The 12,422-nt window shown below is 39.3% G+C and overlaps 2 protein-coding genes across 2 annotated transcripts in view; one reads left to right on the top strand and one right to left on the bottom strand.

The window, feature by feature from the left end:
- Positions 1-133: 133 nt before the first annotated feature.
- LOC110551917 (small ribosomal subunit protein eS21-like) lies at positions 134-376 on the bottom strand. The gene has a single exon (XM_060391750.1). The coding sequence runs from the start codon at positions 374-376 to the stop codon at positions 137-139; it is 240 nt and encodes a 79-aa protein (XP_060247733.1). The 3' UTR covers positions 134-136.
- Positions 377-2,527: 2,151 nt separating this feature from the next.
- The window catches only part of Naa16 (N-alpha-acetyltransferase 16, NatA auxiliary subunit), a 35,499-nt gene continuing 25,604 nt past the window's right edge, over positions 2,528-12,422 (top strand). The window contains 5 exon segments of the mRNA XM_060390657.1: positions 2,528-2,542; positions 5,893-6,046; positions 9,568-9,687; positions 9,743-9,865; positions 10,339-10,451. Of these exon segments, the coding sequence (XP_060246640.1) occupies positions 2,528-2,542; positions 5,893-6,046; positions 9,568-9,687; positions 9,743-9,865; positions 10,339-10,451 (525 nt within the window).

The following is a 12,422-nucleotide window of genomic DNA, read 5'->3' as shown; positions in this document are numbered from 1 at the left end:
TTCTCCTTCCTTCCTTCCTTCCTTCCTTCCTTCCTTTCTTTCTTTCTTTCTCTCTCTCTCCCCCCCTCTCTTTCTTTCTTTCTTTCTCACTTTTATTTATGACAAATATTCCCGACTTCTTCTGATCAAAGTTCTTTTAGACAATTCCATCAGCTTTAGTCAACCGGAGAGTAGAATCATCTGACTCGCCCATCCTGCGAATGGCCCCGCAGATAGCATAGGTTTTATACTGGCCATTAAACCGGACTGTGACCTTGTCAACCTCGGCCACATTCAACGGGATGGACGCGTGGTCCCTGGCACTAATGATGCGGTTGCTCGCAGAGCATTTCCGCAGCACGTATGGGTCCACGAACTCACCGGTGACGTTCTGCATGTCAATGCCGTGCCTGCGAGCTGGTCCAACGTGAGCACAGAAAGCGAGGGTTTGTTTTTTAAATGAGACTTTTTTTTCAATCATTAAAAATTTGAGGGGATTCCGCATTGCAATTGTCGTTAAAACAATGATTAAAGAAAACTATAAATTTCTATTTTAAAAAATCATAACAGGGCCCAAAAGATAGGTGACTATATCTACAAGTTAGAGATTTTTGTTTTAAAGACAGTGTTGCATGCATGTGTATTAGGACTCAAAACTAGATTGACCTACATGTAAAAAAAAAAAAAAAGAGAGAAAAGAAAAGGAAAAAATCCAACTGCAAAGCACAGTAAGATATAGTTCTTAGCTGTCACATTTACAAGTAATAATATCTCTTTATGTGTCAATTTTCCTCCCTGAAAAGTGATATTGTTGTGCCCGAATTGCGATACCCCAAAAGACCACCACCAGGAGCCCGTTGCAAACCACATGAGGATCTTTTTATTACAAATTACAAGCTGCAGCTCGGGCTCACACCCCCACCACGGTGAGAGCCAAGAGCCCCGTGTTCAGGTTAGTTGGGGGATTTAAAGATTGTGGTCCCTCCCTGCATGTCCAAGGCAGGGGTGATTCCTGCCTGGCAAGCATCTATTGGTCAAAATGCTACATTTTGAAATGATTGGCTATAGGAAGGTCCCCAAACCATTAATGATCTGGTGTCCCTCCTTAGGGGGATGGGCCAGTTTCCTAGCAACTGTATCTCTAGTGGGTGGGGAAAGAATGCAGTAAGGCGGTCCTTCCCCTCAGGGCATTACTGGACCCCATCCAGCTAGTTTAGGCCTTAAACTTTTTGGTCTCTCAATATCTCTGGTTTTAATAGATATTTTCTTAAGTTGTGAACACACAGACACACAGGAAATCAGAAGCAGGTGTAATTACACCTGTAATCCCAGCACTCAGGAGATGGAGGCATGAAAGACAAGTATGAGTTTGAGGCAGCCTGAGCTACATAGTGAGTTACAAAGCCAGCCACGACTACATAACAAGACCTTGTACAAAAAAAAAAGAAAAGAAAGAAAGAAAGAGAGAGAAAAAAAGAAAGAGAAAAGAAAAAGAAAAGAAAGGAAGGAAGGAAGAAAAAAAGAAGGAAGGAAAGAAAGAAAGGACGGAAGGAAGAAAGGAAGCAAGGAAAAGAAAGGGAAAAAAGGAAAGGAAGAAAGAAAAAGAAAGAAATGTCAAGTACAAAGGTTGAGGAACAAGAAAAGATAGAAATTAACATACACCAAAATAACATTTACTATTTAGTACTATGCACTTCAAGATAGGGAGCTGTGGAACTGAAGCTGAAGCCAGAGATTAAGCTAAAAGCCCTTTCTTCTTCTCCATGCTGTCTTAAATACCCCTCAGCTCAAAGTCCCTCTGACTCTTTAATCCCTATAAACTGATTTCTAGCTTTGCCTCTTGACCTAGGGTTAACTTTATTAGATCCATTATACAGAGAGCTCTTGGATTAACGGTGTGTGCTAGGGCTGGCTGAGCCACATCATAATCATCTGTTTGCAATAAACAGAAAGTCCTTGGATTCGAGGTGTGTGCTAGGGCTCATACCAATCAAGAAACAGGGTTCTGCAGTTCACAAGTTTGGGGTTCACAGTAGGATCAAATATCCTGCAACACATGGCTGCAGACAGGCAGGCCTGGCGCTGGAGCAGTGGCTGAGAGTTTACACATTGAGGCAACAACTATGAGGCAGAGTGAGAGCTAACTGGGAGCCACCTCCCAGTGACAGTAACATACCCCGCCAACAAGACCATACCTCCTCCATACCTCCCAACCCTTCCCAAACAGTTCCATCCACTGGAGACCAAGCGTTCAAATACATGAGCCTATAGAGGCTTTCTTGTTTAAACCACCAAAGCTGTCTTCCCAAAAGCCTTTAATGGTATGATTAAATTGGCTGGGGGAATAGCAGCAAACTCCTAGAATTTACTGTGTCAGCTAGTTACATAAAATAGGTATGCGGTGTGGAGAAAATTACCCTTTTTCAGTTACTGTGTCTTCCTTGGCAGTATTAGGTATAACATATGATGGTCCATATGATGTATTAAAAAATGAATTGGGAGCCTTGGAGACCTTCATAGTTGGAATTGCTACTATTTTACTTAACGCATGATTCTGAAAGAGGTACAGCCTATCTGAATTGCGAGGAAGGAACGTTTAGCTGGAAATCCCAGATACTGCCAATAGGATTTGGCTTTCTTTCTGAGAAACACTGAATTTTGATTTACATAGCATTTTCCTTTTAATTTTGGCTTTGAAATGACTAAGCATTAAATTCATATAACCCTGCAGATCACAGTAATGTTATAACTCCATTTCCTGTTGAAAGGTAGAAATAAGATTTGTTCTGAACAAAACAGGAAGGCAGTGATAAAATTGCAGCTGTTGGTTCACTTAGGCTTTCTGGTTGTGCAGGCATTATACCGTCTAAGATTCGGGCTTGGAGTTAGCGGCACAGCTAGCGGAGGTTTTCTTTTGTTCTGCTTTGAATTCCTGCCTTCCTGTCTTACCCTACCATAGCCTAAACAGCTAAGGTTTGTCTGTGTGTGTGCACATGTGCAAATGTGGGTGTACCTGTGTGTGTATTGCGTGTGGAAACCAGAGGGCAACATTAAGTGTTCTTACTCAAGAGCTTTCCACCTTGGTTTTTGAGATAGGTCCTTTCACTGGACCATCGGATAAGTTAGGCTAGCCTGGGGGGATTTGTTTCCAACTTCCCAGCACTGAAATTACAAGTGTGTACAATCACACATTTTTTTCCTTTAAAAAAAATATTTTCTTTTTATTTGTGTGTGTGTACATGTGCTTAGTTACCTGAGGAGGCTAGACATGAGAACTGGGTTCTCTGAATATTTAGAGGTGCTGGCTGAGGGCTGGAAACCAGATTCTGGTCCTATGGAAGAATTAGAAGCACTTGACTGCTGAGTCATCTCTTCAGCTTTCCCTGGCTGCTGCTATTGCTTCTTTTATAGCATGGGTTCTGGAGAGTGAATTCTGGGTTTACAGGCTGAGCCATTTCCCATTTTCTGTAGCCTCCTTCCTATCCCCTTAAAAAAATAAAAAATAAAACAAACAAAAACACGGTTTCACTCCACACATAGCCTAGTCCAGCCTTGAACTTGCATACTTGCAATCCTCTTGCCCTTGATTTTTCAGTGCTATGATTACAGACATGTGCAGATGATCTCCTATAGACATGCCTAAACGCTAATCTGATAGACAATCCCTCATTGAGACGCCCTTCCCAGGTGGCTCTAGACTGTCATGTTGACAAAGAACATCTCAGGGCATGATGGTATATGCCTGTAATTCTTGCAAGGCAGAGGCAGGCAGGTCTCTGAGTTCCAGACTAGCCTGGTCCACATAGTGAAATACAACAAAATCACCACCAACAGCAGATCCTTCAGGCATCAGCCCTAGGCAAGGAGTATTGGTCTATTGGGATTCTTGTTTGTTTGCTTGCTTGCTTGTATGTTGTTTTGCTTGAAGCCTGTGCCTACCTTTGGTATTAGGGTAATACTGGCCTCTGTATAAGTTTTCCTCCTGGGTCTGTTTGGAAAGACTGAAGGATTGGTACTAATTTTGTAAACATTTGGTAGAATGCTCTTGTGTGCTGCCATCTAGTCCTGGTCTTCATGACTTGATTCTCTATTGCTATTTGATTTTTTGTGTCTTCAGTCAGTTTTTATAAAAGCTTTTTATTTAGTTCATTTTATCGTATTGTTTTCTTATTTTATTTTTTTGTGGTATTCTTTTTTAATCTTTTTTTTTCTTATCTTGGGCCTGTGGTGATGTTTCTTTAATTTCTGATTTTAATGCTAGTCTTTGTTTTTCCCCTTGGTTAAGTTAATGATTATGTTGATCTGATGAAAAACAAACTTAGAGTTTTGTTGCCTTTTCTCTCTATGGATGTGTTGGACCATGCCTGTAACACTCAACAAGAGATTTTACAAAACTGCCTTAGCTCTTCCTGTTCTCTCGCACAGCTAAAAACCAGGAAGAGAGTGAGTGACCTCTTTGGATCTCCTTAGACCTTGTCACATAATTTAGAAAGAGGCTCCAAGGGAACGTTCCCTCCCTCCCTCTTTCTCTCTGAGGCTGGCCTTAAACTCTGAATTTTCTTGTCTCTGCTTCTTTGAACGTTGGGATTAAAGTTGTGTGTGTCACCGTGTCTGTTTTGTTTTGAGACAGTTTATTGCTGTAGAACCCTGGCTGACCTGCTACTCTGTACAGCCTAGCCTGACTGTGGATTCATGGTCGTTCAGTTGTCTTCAGCCTCTGAGTTCTGGGATGACAGATACACTGAACTTGGCAGCATTCTATTCTCTATTTTCATGAGTCAGGGTCTCATGTATCCTTTTGTAGTCCATTTGCTCTGTAGCTGAGGCTGATGTTGCTTTCACTTCCCAAGTGTTGACCTTACAGGTGTATTCCACTATGCCCTGCTTCATGGTATTTCTTGAAGAAACTTTGTATAAAACTTTAATTAAATTCCCTTATTGGTTCTGTTTTTCCTTTAAAAATTTTGGGCGATTCCTTAGGATGACACCTATTTTTTTAATTAAATTTTTATTTTTTATATTAATTATAGTTTATTCATTTTGTATCCCAGGTGTAGGCTCCTCCCTCAGACACCTATTTTTTTTATTTTTTTATTTTATTTTTCATTATTAGTTACATTTTGTTAATTTTATATCTCAGCTGTATCCCACTCCCTCATTCCCTCCCCAATCCCACCCTCCCTCCCTCATCTCCTCCTTGCCCCTTTCCAAGTCCACTGACTTTCATATGACTCCGTTTTGTCAGGTATTTTCAGGACTGGCTGCAAAGTCCTCCTCTGTGGCCTAATAGTACTGCTCCTCCCTTGTGGGGTGGGGAGGTCAAAGAGCCAGTCATTGAGTTCCTGTTAGAAATAGTCCTTGTTCCCCTTACTATGGGAAACCAATTGATTACTGAGCTATCATGGGTCACATCCGAGCAGAGGTTCTAGGTTTTATCCACTCATGGTCTTTGATTGAGTGTCCATCTCAGAAAAGAACCTGTGCCCAGATATGTTTGGTCCTTGTGGAGCTCCTGTCCTTTCCACATCAAACTCCCCTTCTTTAATATGATTCCCTGTACTCTGCCGAGGGTTTGGTTATGAGTCTTAGTATCTACTTTGGAGCACTGCTAGGTAGAGTCTTTCAGATGCCTTCTTCGGTAGATTCCTGTTCAATGCACATCCCATTTGTCTTTCTAAATGAGGATTGATCATCATACCCCGTCAGACACCTATTTTTAAATCTGGATATAAGATCTGTTCCTCTTCACTTGGCCATATACACCTATTTTATTTTAAAGTAGAATTAATCATTTGCTAACCTATTTTTAACTGCTTTGGTTAAGTCTGTACAAATGGATCCTGAGTAAAAAATTTAAAGATCTGTAACTAATTTATATAGTTAAAACAAGATGATTTGATTGTTTTCTTCCAGGCTCCTCCCAACAAAATAGTTTATGAATATAGTGAACTGGTATTATATTGGAATCAAGTGACGAGAGAGGCAAATTTATTTCAGGAATCTTTGAAACATATAGAAACGTATGAGAAGCTGATATGTGATAAACTCTTGGTGAAAGAAATTAAGGGTAAGTTGACTTGATTTTTTTTGTTGTTGTTGTTTTAAATGGCCCTTTGAATTTTATCCTAACACCCACATAATGGTGTTACTTAAGTGGTGACTGTCTAAGCATCCTTTTGATGACCTAAAGGGAGCTGAGGAGCTGCTGCTCTCTTGCTCATATATAGCATTTTCTGATTTAGGTTTTTCCTTTATGTATATGAACGTTTTGCATGCATGTGTGTACCGTGTGCATGCCTGGTGCCTTCAGAAACCAAAGAAGGTGTTTGGTCCTTTGGAATTGCAGGTACTGATGGCTGTAAGCTGCCATGTGGGTGCCAGAAATTGAAACCAGGTCCTCTCCAAAACTAACCTGTGTTCTTAACCACCAGGCCCATCTCTCCAGCCTCTACTTGTTTTTTGTTTGCCTGTTTAAGGTTTTTATTTTTATTTTTTATTTTAGCTGTGCGGATGTGGGTGTCTGTATGTGGGTGTGATAGGTGAGTGCAGCTGTCAGGGATGCATGAGGCATTGGGTCCCTGAAGCTGGAGTTACAAGTGGTCTTAAGCTGCTCAGTGTGGGTGCTGGCACTAGACTCAGATTCTCTGCAAGAGCAATGCATGCTCTTAAGCACCGAGCCAGCTTTCTAGCACCTGACTTAGTATTTTATTGTAAGTAATATTAGTATCAGTATTAATGACAAAACTATTTTTCAGATTATCAATAAAATATAAGGAAGTATTCTCTTTTCTTCTTGTTCCACTGCCCGCAATTAATAATGGAATCAAAAAAAGGACAATTAATTTTCTTTGTTTTTTAATTCTTTATTTTATTAAAATTGTTTTAATTATAATTTATTCACTTTGTATCTCAACTATAGTCCCCTCATCCCCTCCCAATCCCACTCTCCTTCCCTCATCTTCTCCCATGCTCCTCTCCAAGTCCACTGATGGGGGGGGTCCTCCACCTCTTTCATCTGACCTTAGCTTATCAGGTCTCATCCGAATTGGCTGCCTTGTCCTTCTCTGTGGCCTGGCAAGGCTACTCCCCTCTCAGGGGGAGGTAGTCAAAGAGCCAGCCACTGAGTTCATGTCAGAGACAGACCCTGTTCTCCTTACTTAGATACCCACTTGGAGACTGAGCTGCCATGGGCTATCTGTGCAAGGGTTCTAGTTTATCTCCATGCATGATCCTTGGTTGGAGTATCAGGCTCAGAAAAGACCACTGGGCCCAGATTTTTGGTTCTGTTGCTCTTCTTGTGGAGCTCCTGTCCCCTCCAGGTCTTTCATCTCCCCTTTTTTTTTCCCATAAGATTTCCTGCACTCTCCCCCAAATTTAGCTATGAGTCTCAGCATCTGCTTTGATACCTGCTGGGTAGAGTCTTTCAGACGCTCTCTGTGGTAGGCTCCTGCCCTGTTCCCTGTTTTCTCTGTCTTCCCCATTTGCCTTTCTTTCTTTTGTGCTATGTTATTGCTATTTTTGTGATTAAATCTTTAAAAACATTTTTTTTATGGTTGTTCAAGACAGAGTTTCTCTGTGTAGCCTTAGCTGTCCTGGAACTCACTCTGTAGACCAGGCTAACCTCAAACTCAGAAATCAGAACTCAGAGATCTGCCTGCCTCTGCTTCCCAAATGCTGGAATCAAAGGCATGTGCTACCACCTCCCTGCCTGTGATTAAATCTGTATATACTCAGGCAGCTGGTTTTCTCTGTCTCACGGCATTGAGAAAGAATGTAATTATTACAAAGCAGGTATGATACGGTGACATTGGTTTCATTTTAAAAATCTTAGAAGTAGCTGCATTACCACATTCATTCATACATAGTAGCAAGGATTTGGGGGCGCTCTGAGTTCTCAAAATGGCTTATAGAGGTGAGCGATGGTGTTATTTTTCTAGTGAATTTTGTAGGCCTATTTGACAGTCAGACATTTGTGTCATTCCTGAGCATTAGCTTCCTGAGACCCCTGTAAGGATGGTAGAAGTTAGATTTTCACTTAATTGTTACACATGTGCACTTATTTGTTCTGTGCATCCTACAACGTTTGTTGTCTGGTGGTAGCAGAGAACAGCTGTTTATAGAAATGGAATATGCTGTCGCCAGTTATATCTAGGGCACTCAGGGCAGTGATTAGGTTGGCCAAAACATAGTTGTGCAGGAGTTAGGGCACATTTATTATTTCTCTGTTACCCAACAGTGTATGGTTACGTCTGCCCATTTTGTGTTAGGGCTACTTGCGCAAGCTCACAGGTTGTTATGTGTGATCTAATTATACCTAGTTTAGTAATTTTTTGCAATCTGATTATATATATATAAAATGGAAAAATAATGTGAATTAATTATATGGCACCAACCCCACTGTGATGAATGTTAAATTGTATTATAAAGCTATTCCAGTGCCTTGTTTGTTTGAAATTGGTTCTCTGGGGAATGGGAACTATCTATCGGGAGTAGGAATGTGTGCTATATTAATTTAAGAAAAGCCTCTTTTACTTTAGCTTACGTGTACTTTCTATTGTCTGCGGGCTTTAGACTCTTATTTTCCAGACTCACTTGCAATTTTTGTGACTTAGTAAAAGGGCTTGAACCTTAAAGACAGCTCATTTGTGAACATGGCTTATGTGATTTCCTGCTGTGAAATATGTTTAGTTATATGATTGGGCTGAGTTAACTTGTAGAATTTTAGTGACCTAGAAAAGAAACCAAGAGAATGGACAGTTACTTAATACAAGAATTGATCAAAGAAGCTACATTTAAATCTTACAGTAAGAAGGTTGGCATATTCCATTTGGATGATATGACAGTTGGAGTTTACTGTTTGGCTTTATTTCTTTCCAGGAGGCTATAAAAATAAGTATAATGAAAAGATATATATATATATATATATATATATATTTTACTAAGAAGTTAGTATCTGCATAAATATAAATATAAATATAAATATAAATATAAATATAAATATAAATATAAATATAAATATAAATATAAATATAAATATATATATATTTAAGGAACTGAAGGATCCAAAATGATAATGGTTCATTTCTGTTTTGTTGTTTGTTTGTTTTTTAACTTTATAATTCCCTCATTTACGTTGGGCTGGGCAGATATTCCACCTATGCTGTCTCAATAACCTCACCATCCCCCTCCCAGCCCCTGCCCAATGCCATCGGCCTTAACCATCCTCATCTGGCCTATCTCCCATTCATAATGTTATAAATACTTGTTTATCCTTCATCTGGGTCATTTTCTTCATCCACACGACCCTCGGAGTCCTTCCTGCTGGCCCAGTGGTTCCTTCTCCATGCTGACCCATGGTGCTGGCCTCCTTCCTCCTCTCTTCCCGTCTCTCCAGTGGGTCATTTCTGAAGACAAACTCTAAGTTAATCTGTGTTTAATTATATAAGCTGCATATAAAGTGCTGTAAGGGAAACATGTAGAATTGAGTTTTTTATAAAATATCTGTTCACTAATAATGCTTACAGTATTCTTTTGTGCCAGAAAAATAATGTTTAAGCAAAATTAATGTGTCTTTAAACTTAATTTTAGGGGAAATGCTGTTGAAATTGGGAAGATTAAAAGAAGCCAGTGAAGTATTCAAAAACTTGATTGATCAGAATACAGAATATTGGTGTTATTATGAAGGCTTGGAAAAGGCACTGCAGTTCCGTATGTACTGATTTTTCTATGCAATATTTAAAAACTTTATTAGTTTTAAAATAAGCATTAACAATAATCTCACTCATTTTTATTTTAGACGAGAGGCTTCAGATTTTTGGAGGAATCAGTAAGCAGCACCCCAGGGTGGTTTCACCACGAAGATCACTACTGAATCTTGCTCCAGGTGATACTAAGATTATCTTTTGTAACACTAACAGGACTTTTGAAATCAATGGGTACTGTTTATGTTTAAGTTTTTCTTTTTCTTCTAGAGCAGATGTTGAAACCACTTTAATGTGGCTGTTTCTTCCATGTACTGCTGAGCACATGAATATGTGCCGTGCACCTTACCAGCTGTCTACAGAGGGTTGGATAAAGTGTGTGTCAGGGAGAGATTAGGAAGAGATTTGCTCTCATGATTTTAATCAGGGTGTTTATTAAAAGCTGCATAATCATTTCATTATGAAATAGTGAATCTCTGAAGTATTCTTTGAAGATACTTTGAATGGAAATTAAGGGAAATGCCAACTGAAACATTGCCATTTTACTTTTTATATGACAAGATAGTGCTGACTTAGGGGTTTAAAATCTGGTTGCAGAATAATTGTGAGGCTTTACCTGTGTAGTTATTTAAGAAGTGATTCAATCAATCACTTCTTAAAAAATTTCGAGAAGTCATGGATAAATTTCTGAGAACAAACTTCAGCAAAGGCTGTCCACCCTTGTTCACTACTTTGAAATCTTCGAATTGTAATACGGAAAAGGTACGTTTGGTTTTTGTTCAGTTTTTCTATTATTATAAGAATATTTCCATGAACTATGCTATGATTTAGTTATTCTATTGTACCAATATTCGCCTTTTTAATCTACTATACCAAATACCTGATATACCAATACTTATAACAAAGGAATTACCATGCTATAACGTTTGGGGCAAAGGAAAGCATCTTAAAAATACTGCGATATACGAGTTAGTTCTGGTGTAAGCCTTTAATCCTAGCACTCAGGAGGCAAAGGCAGGAGAATTGTCATGAGTTTGAAGCCAGCTTGAGTTTCACAGTGAATTCCAGGTCTGTCTGGGCTACGTAGTGAAACCTCTCAAAAAACCCAAATCAAACATATTTCTAGAACTTTATATTTCGATATTCATAAGCCATTATATATTTCACAGTCCCCCACCCAGTTTGAAATCATATATTAAAGTTAGCAAGGATAGTTGAATTTGTGTAACAGTTAAATCCCATTAGATCAGCGGGATACAAGGGACCAGTTTTAATTACTAGTCAAGGCCTATTAGGTATAACGTTTTAGTAGCTGGAGAGATAGCTCACTCAGTACACAAGTGTCCATGTAAAAAGTGGATGATGGTGGTAAGCACCTGTAATCCCAGCACTTGGGAGGCAGAGGCAAGTGGACCTCTGAGTTTGAGGCCATCCTGGTCTATAGAGTGAGTCCAGGACAGCCAGGGATACAAGCCAAAAAATAAACACAAATAAATGAATAAATATTTTAAAAAATTAACAAAAATAAATCTTTGAGGCTAGAGATATGGCTCAGTGGTTACGAGCACTCACCGCTGTTCTGAAGGTCCTGAGTTCAATTCCCAGCCCCCACATGGCATCTCACAACTCTCTAATGCTGTCTTCTGGTATGCAGATAGATGGACATGTAGACAAAGTACCCATATACATAAAATAAGTAAATAAATAAGTAAATAAATCTTTAAGAAGTGGGCATGTCCATACAATCCAGCGCTGGGGCCACGGAGTTCCTTGTTGAAGTAACTAGTCCCAGTTTCATTGAAAGATCCTGTCTCAAACAACAGAGCACAAACACGTGACATGCACACACATGACATGTACTCAGCCTCCCTCGTGTGATCTGTGTACCAAGTAAGTACGGTAAAAAACAGATGAACAGAAGCTACTTCTGCACTGAAGTCTTGGTTGTAAATTTGAAATATAAATATAAATGGCTAATGAAATGGCAGTTTCCTATACTTGGGAGAAGAGGCAGGAGGATCACTTCAGCTCAGGCTCTGAGACTTAACTAGTATAACAACGTGAGTGTTCTCCCCACTGAAAAGGGGCGAATAGAAAGGAAGTTATGCTTTTATTCCTAGGCATTGTTTTTTATTTATTAAGGTCTGAAATCTTCTGGTCGGTCTTTTCTATAGTCAGAATTTCTGAAAGGCACCGTTGGTTATTAAGATTTCGTCAAAACTCTACCAGTTTTTTTAGGATTGGCTCATATTTTTAAAAGATCATACTTGTGAATAATAAAATGTTGTAAATAAGTTCTGTGGTTACAATATCTGATTGGCTCATGAAGCCTTGAGGGTCTCACTCAAACCATTTTCAAACCACAGCGATTGTGAGTTACTGATAGTTATCTTCGTGTTCCACTTGTGAGCAGGTGCTGGTAGAGTGGAATCACAGCTTGTCTGTCACCACTTGCTTGAGCTTGACTCACAGAGAGCACAGGTCAAAGGCCATGCTTTAGGATGTTATCTCTGCAACAGACACAGTATTTTCCCAGGCTGTAATGAACCTTTCATAGAGCTTCTTTTAATTTAGTAAGTAAAATTTAATAGAGCTTCTTTAGTCCCAATCAAATGTAACAGCTCATAGAAAATACTTAAAGCAGGAGAAGATGGTTAAACTTCGAAAGTTTGAGAAATTTTTGAGACTTTGTTAGTTTTCGTTACTGTGAGGAAAAAAAAATCAGCGATAAACAACTTCAGA

Source organism: Meriones unguiculatus, chromosome 9, assembly GCF_030254825.1.
Source record: "Meriones unguiculatus strain TT.TT164.6M chromosome 9, Bangor_MerUng_6.1, whole genome shotgun sequence".
In the NCBI taxonomy this organism is placed as follows: domain Eukaryota; kingdom Metazoa; phylum Chordata; class Mammalia; order Rodentia; family Muridae; genus Meriones; species Meriones unguiculatus.
The sequence above is the reverse complement of the archived record's forward strand: the minus strand, read 5'-3'. Positions and strand labels throughout refer to the sequence as shown.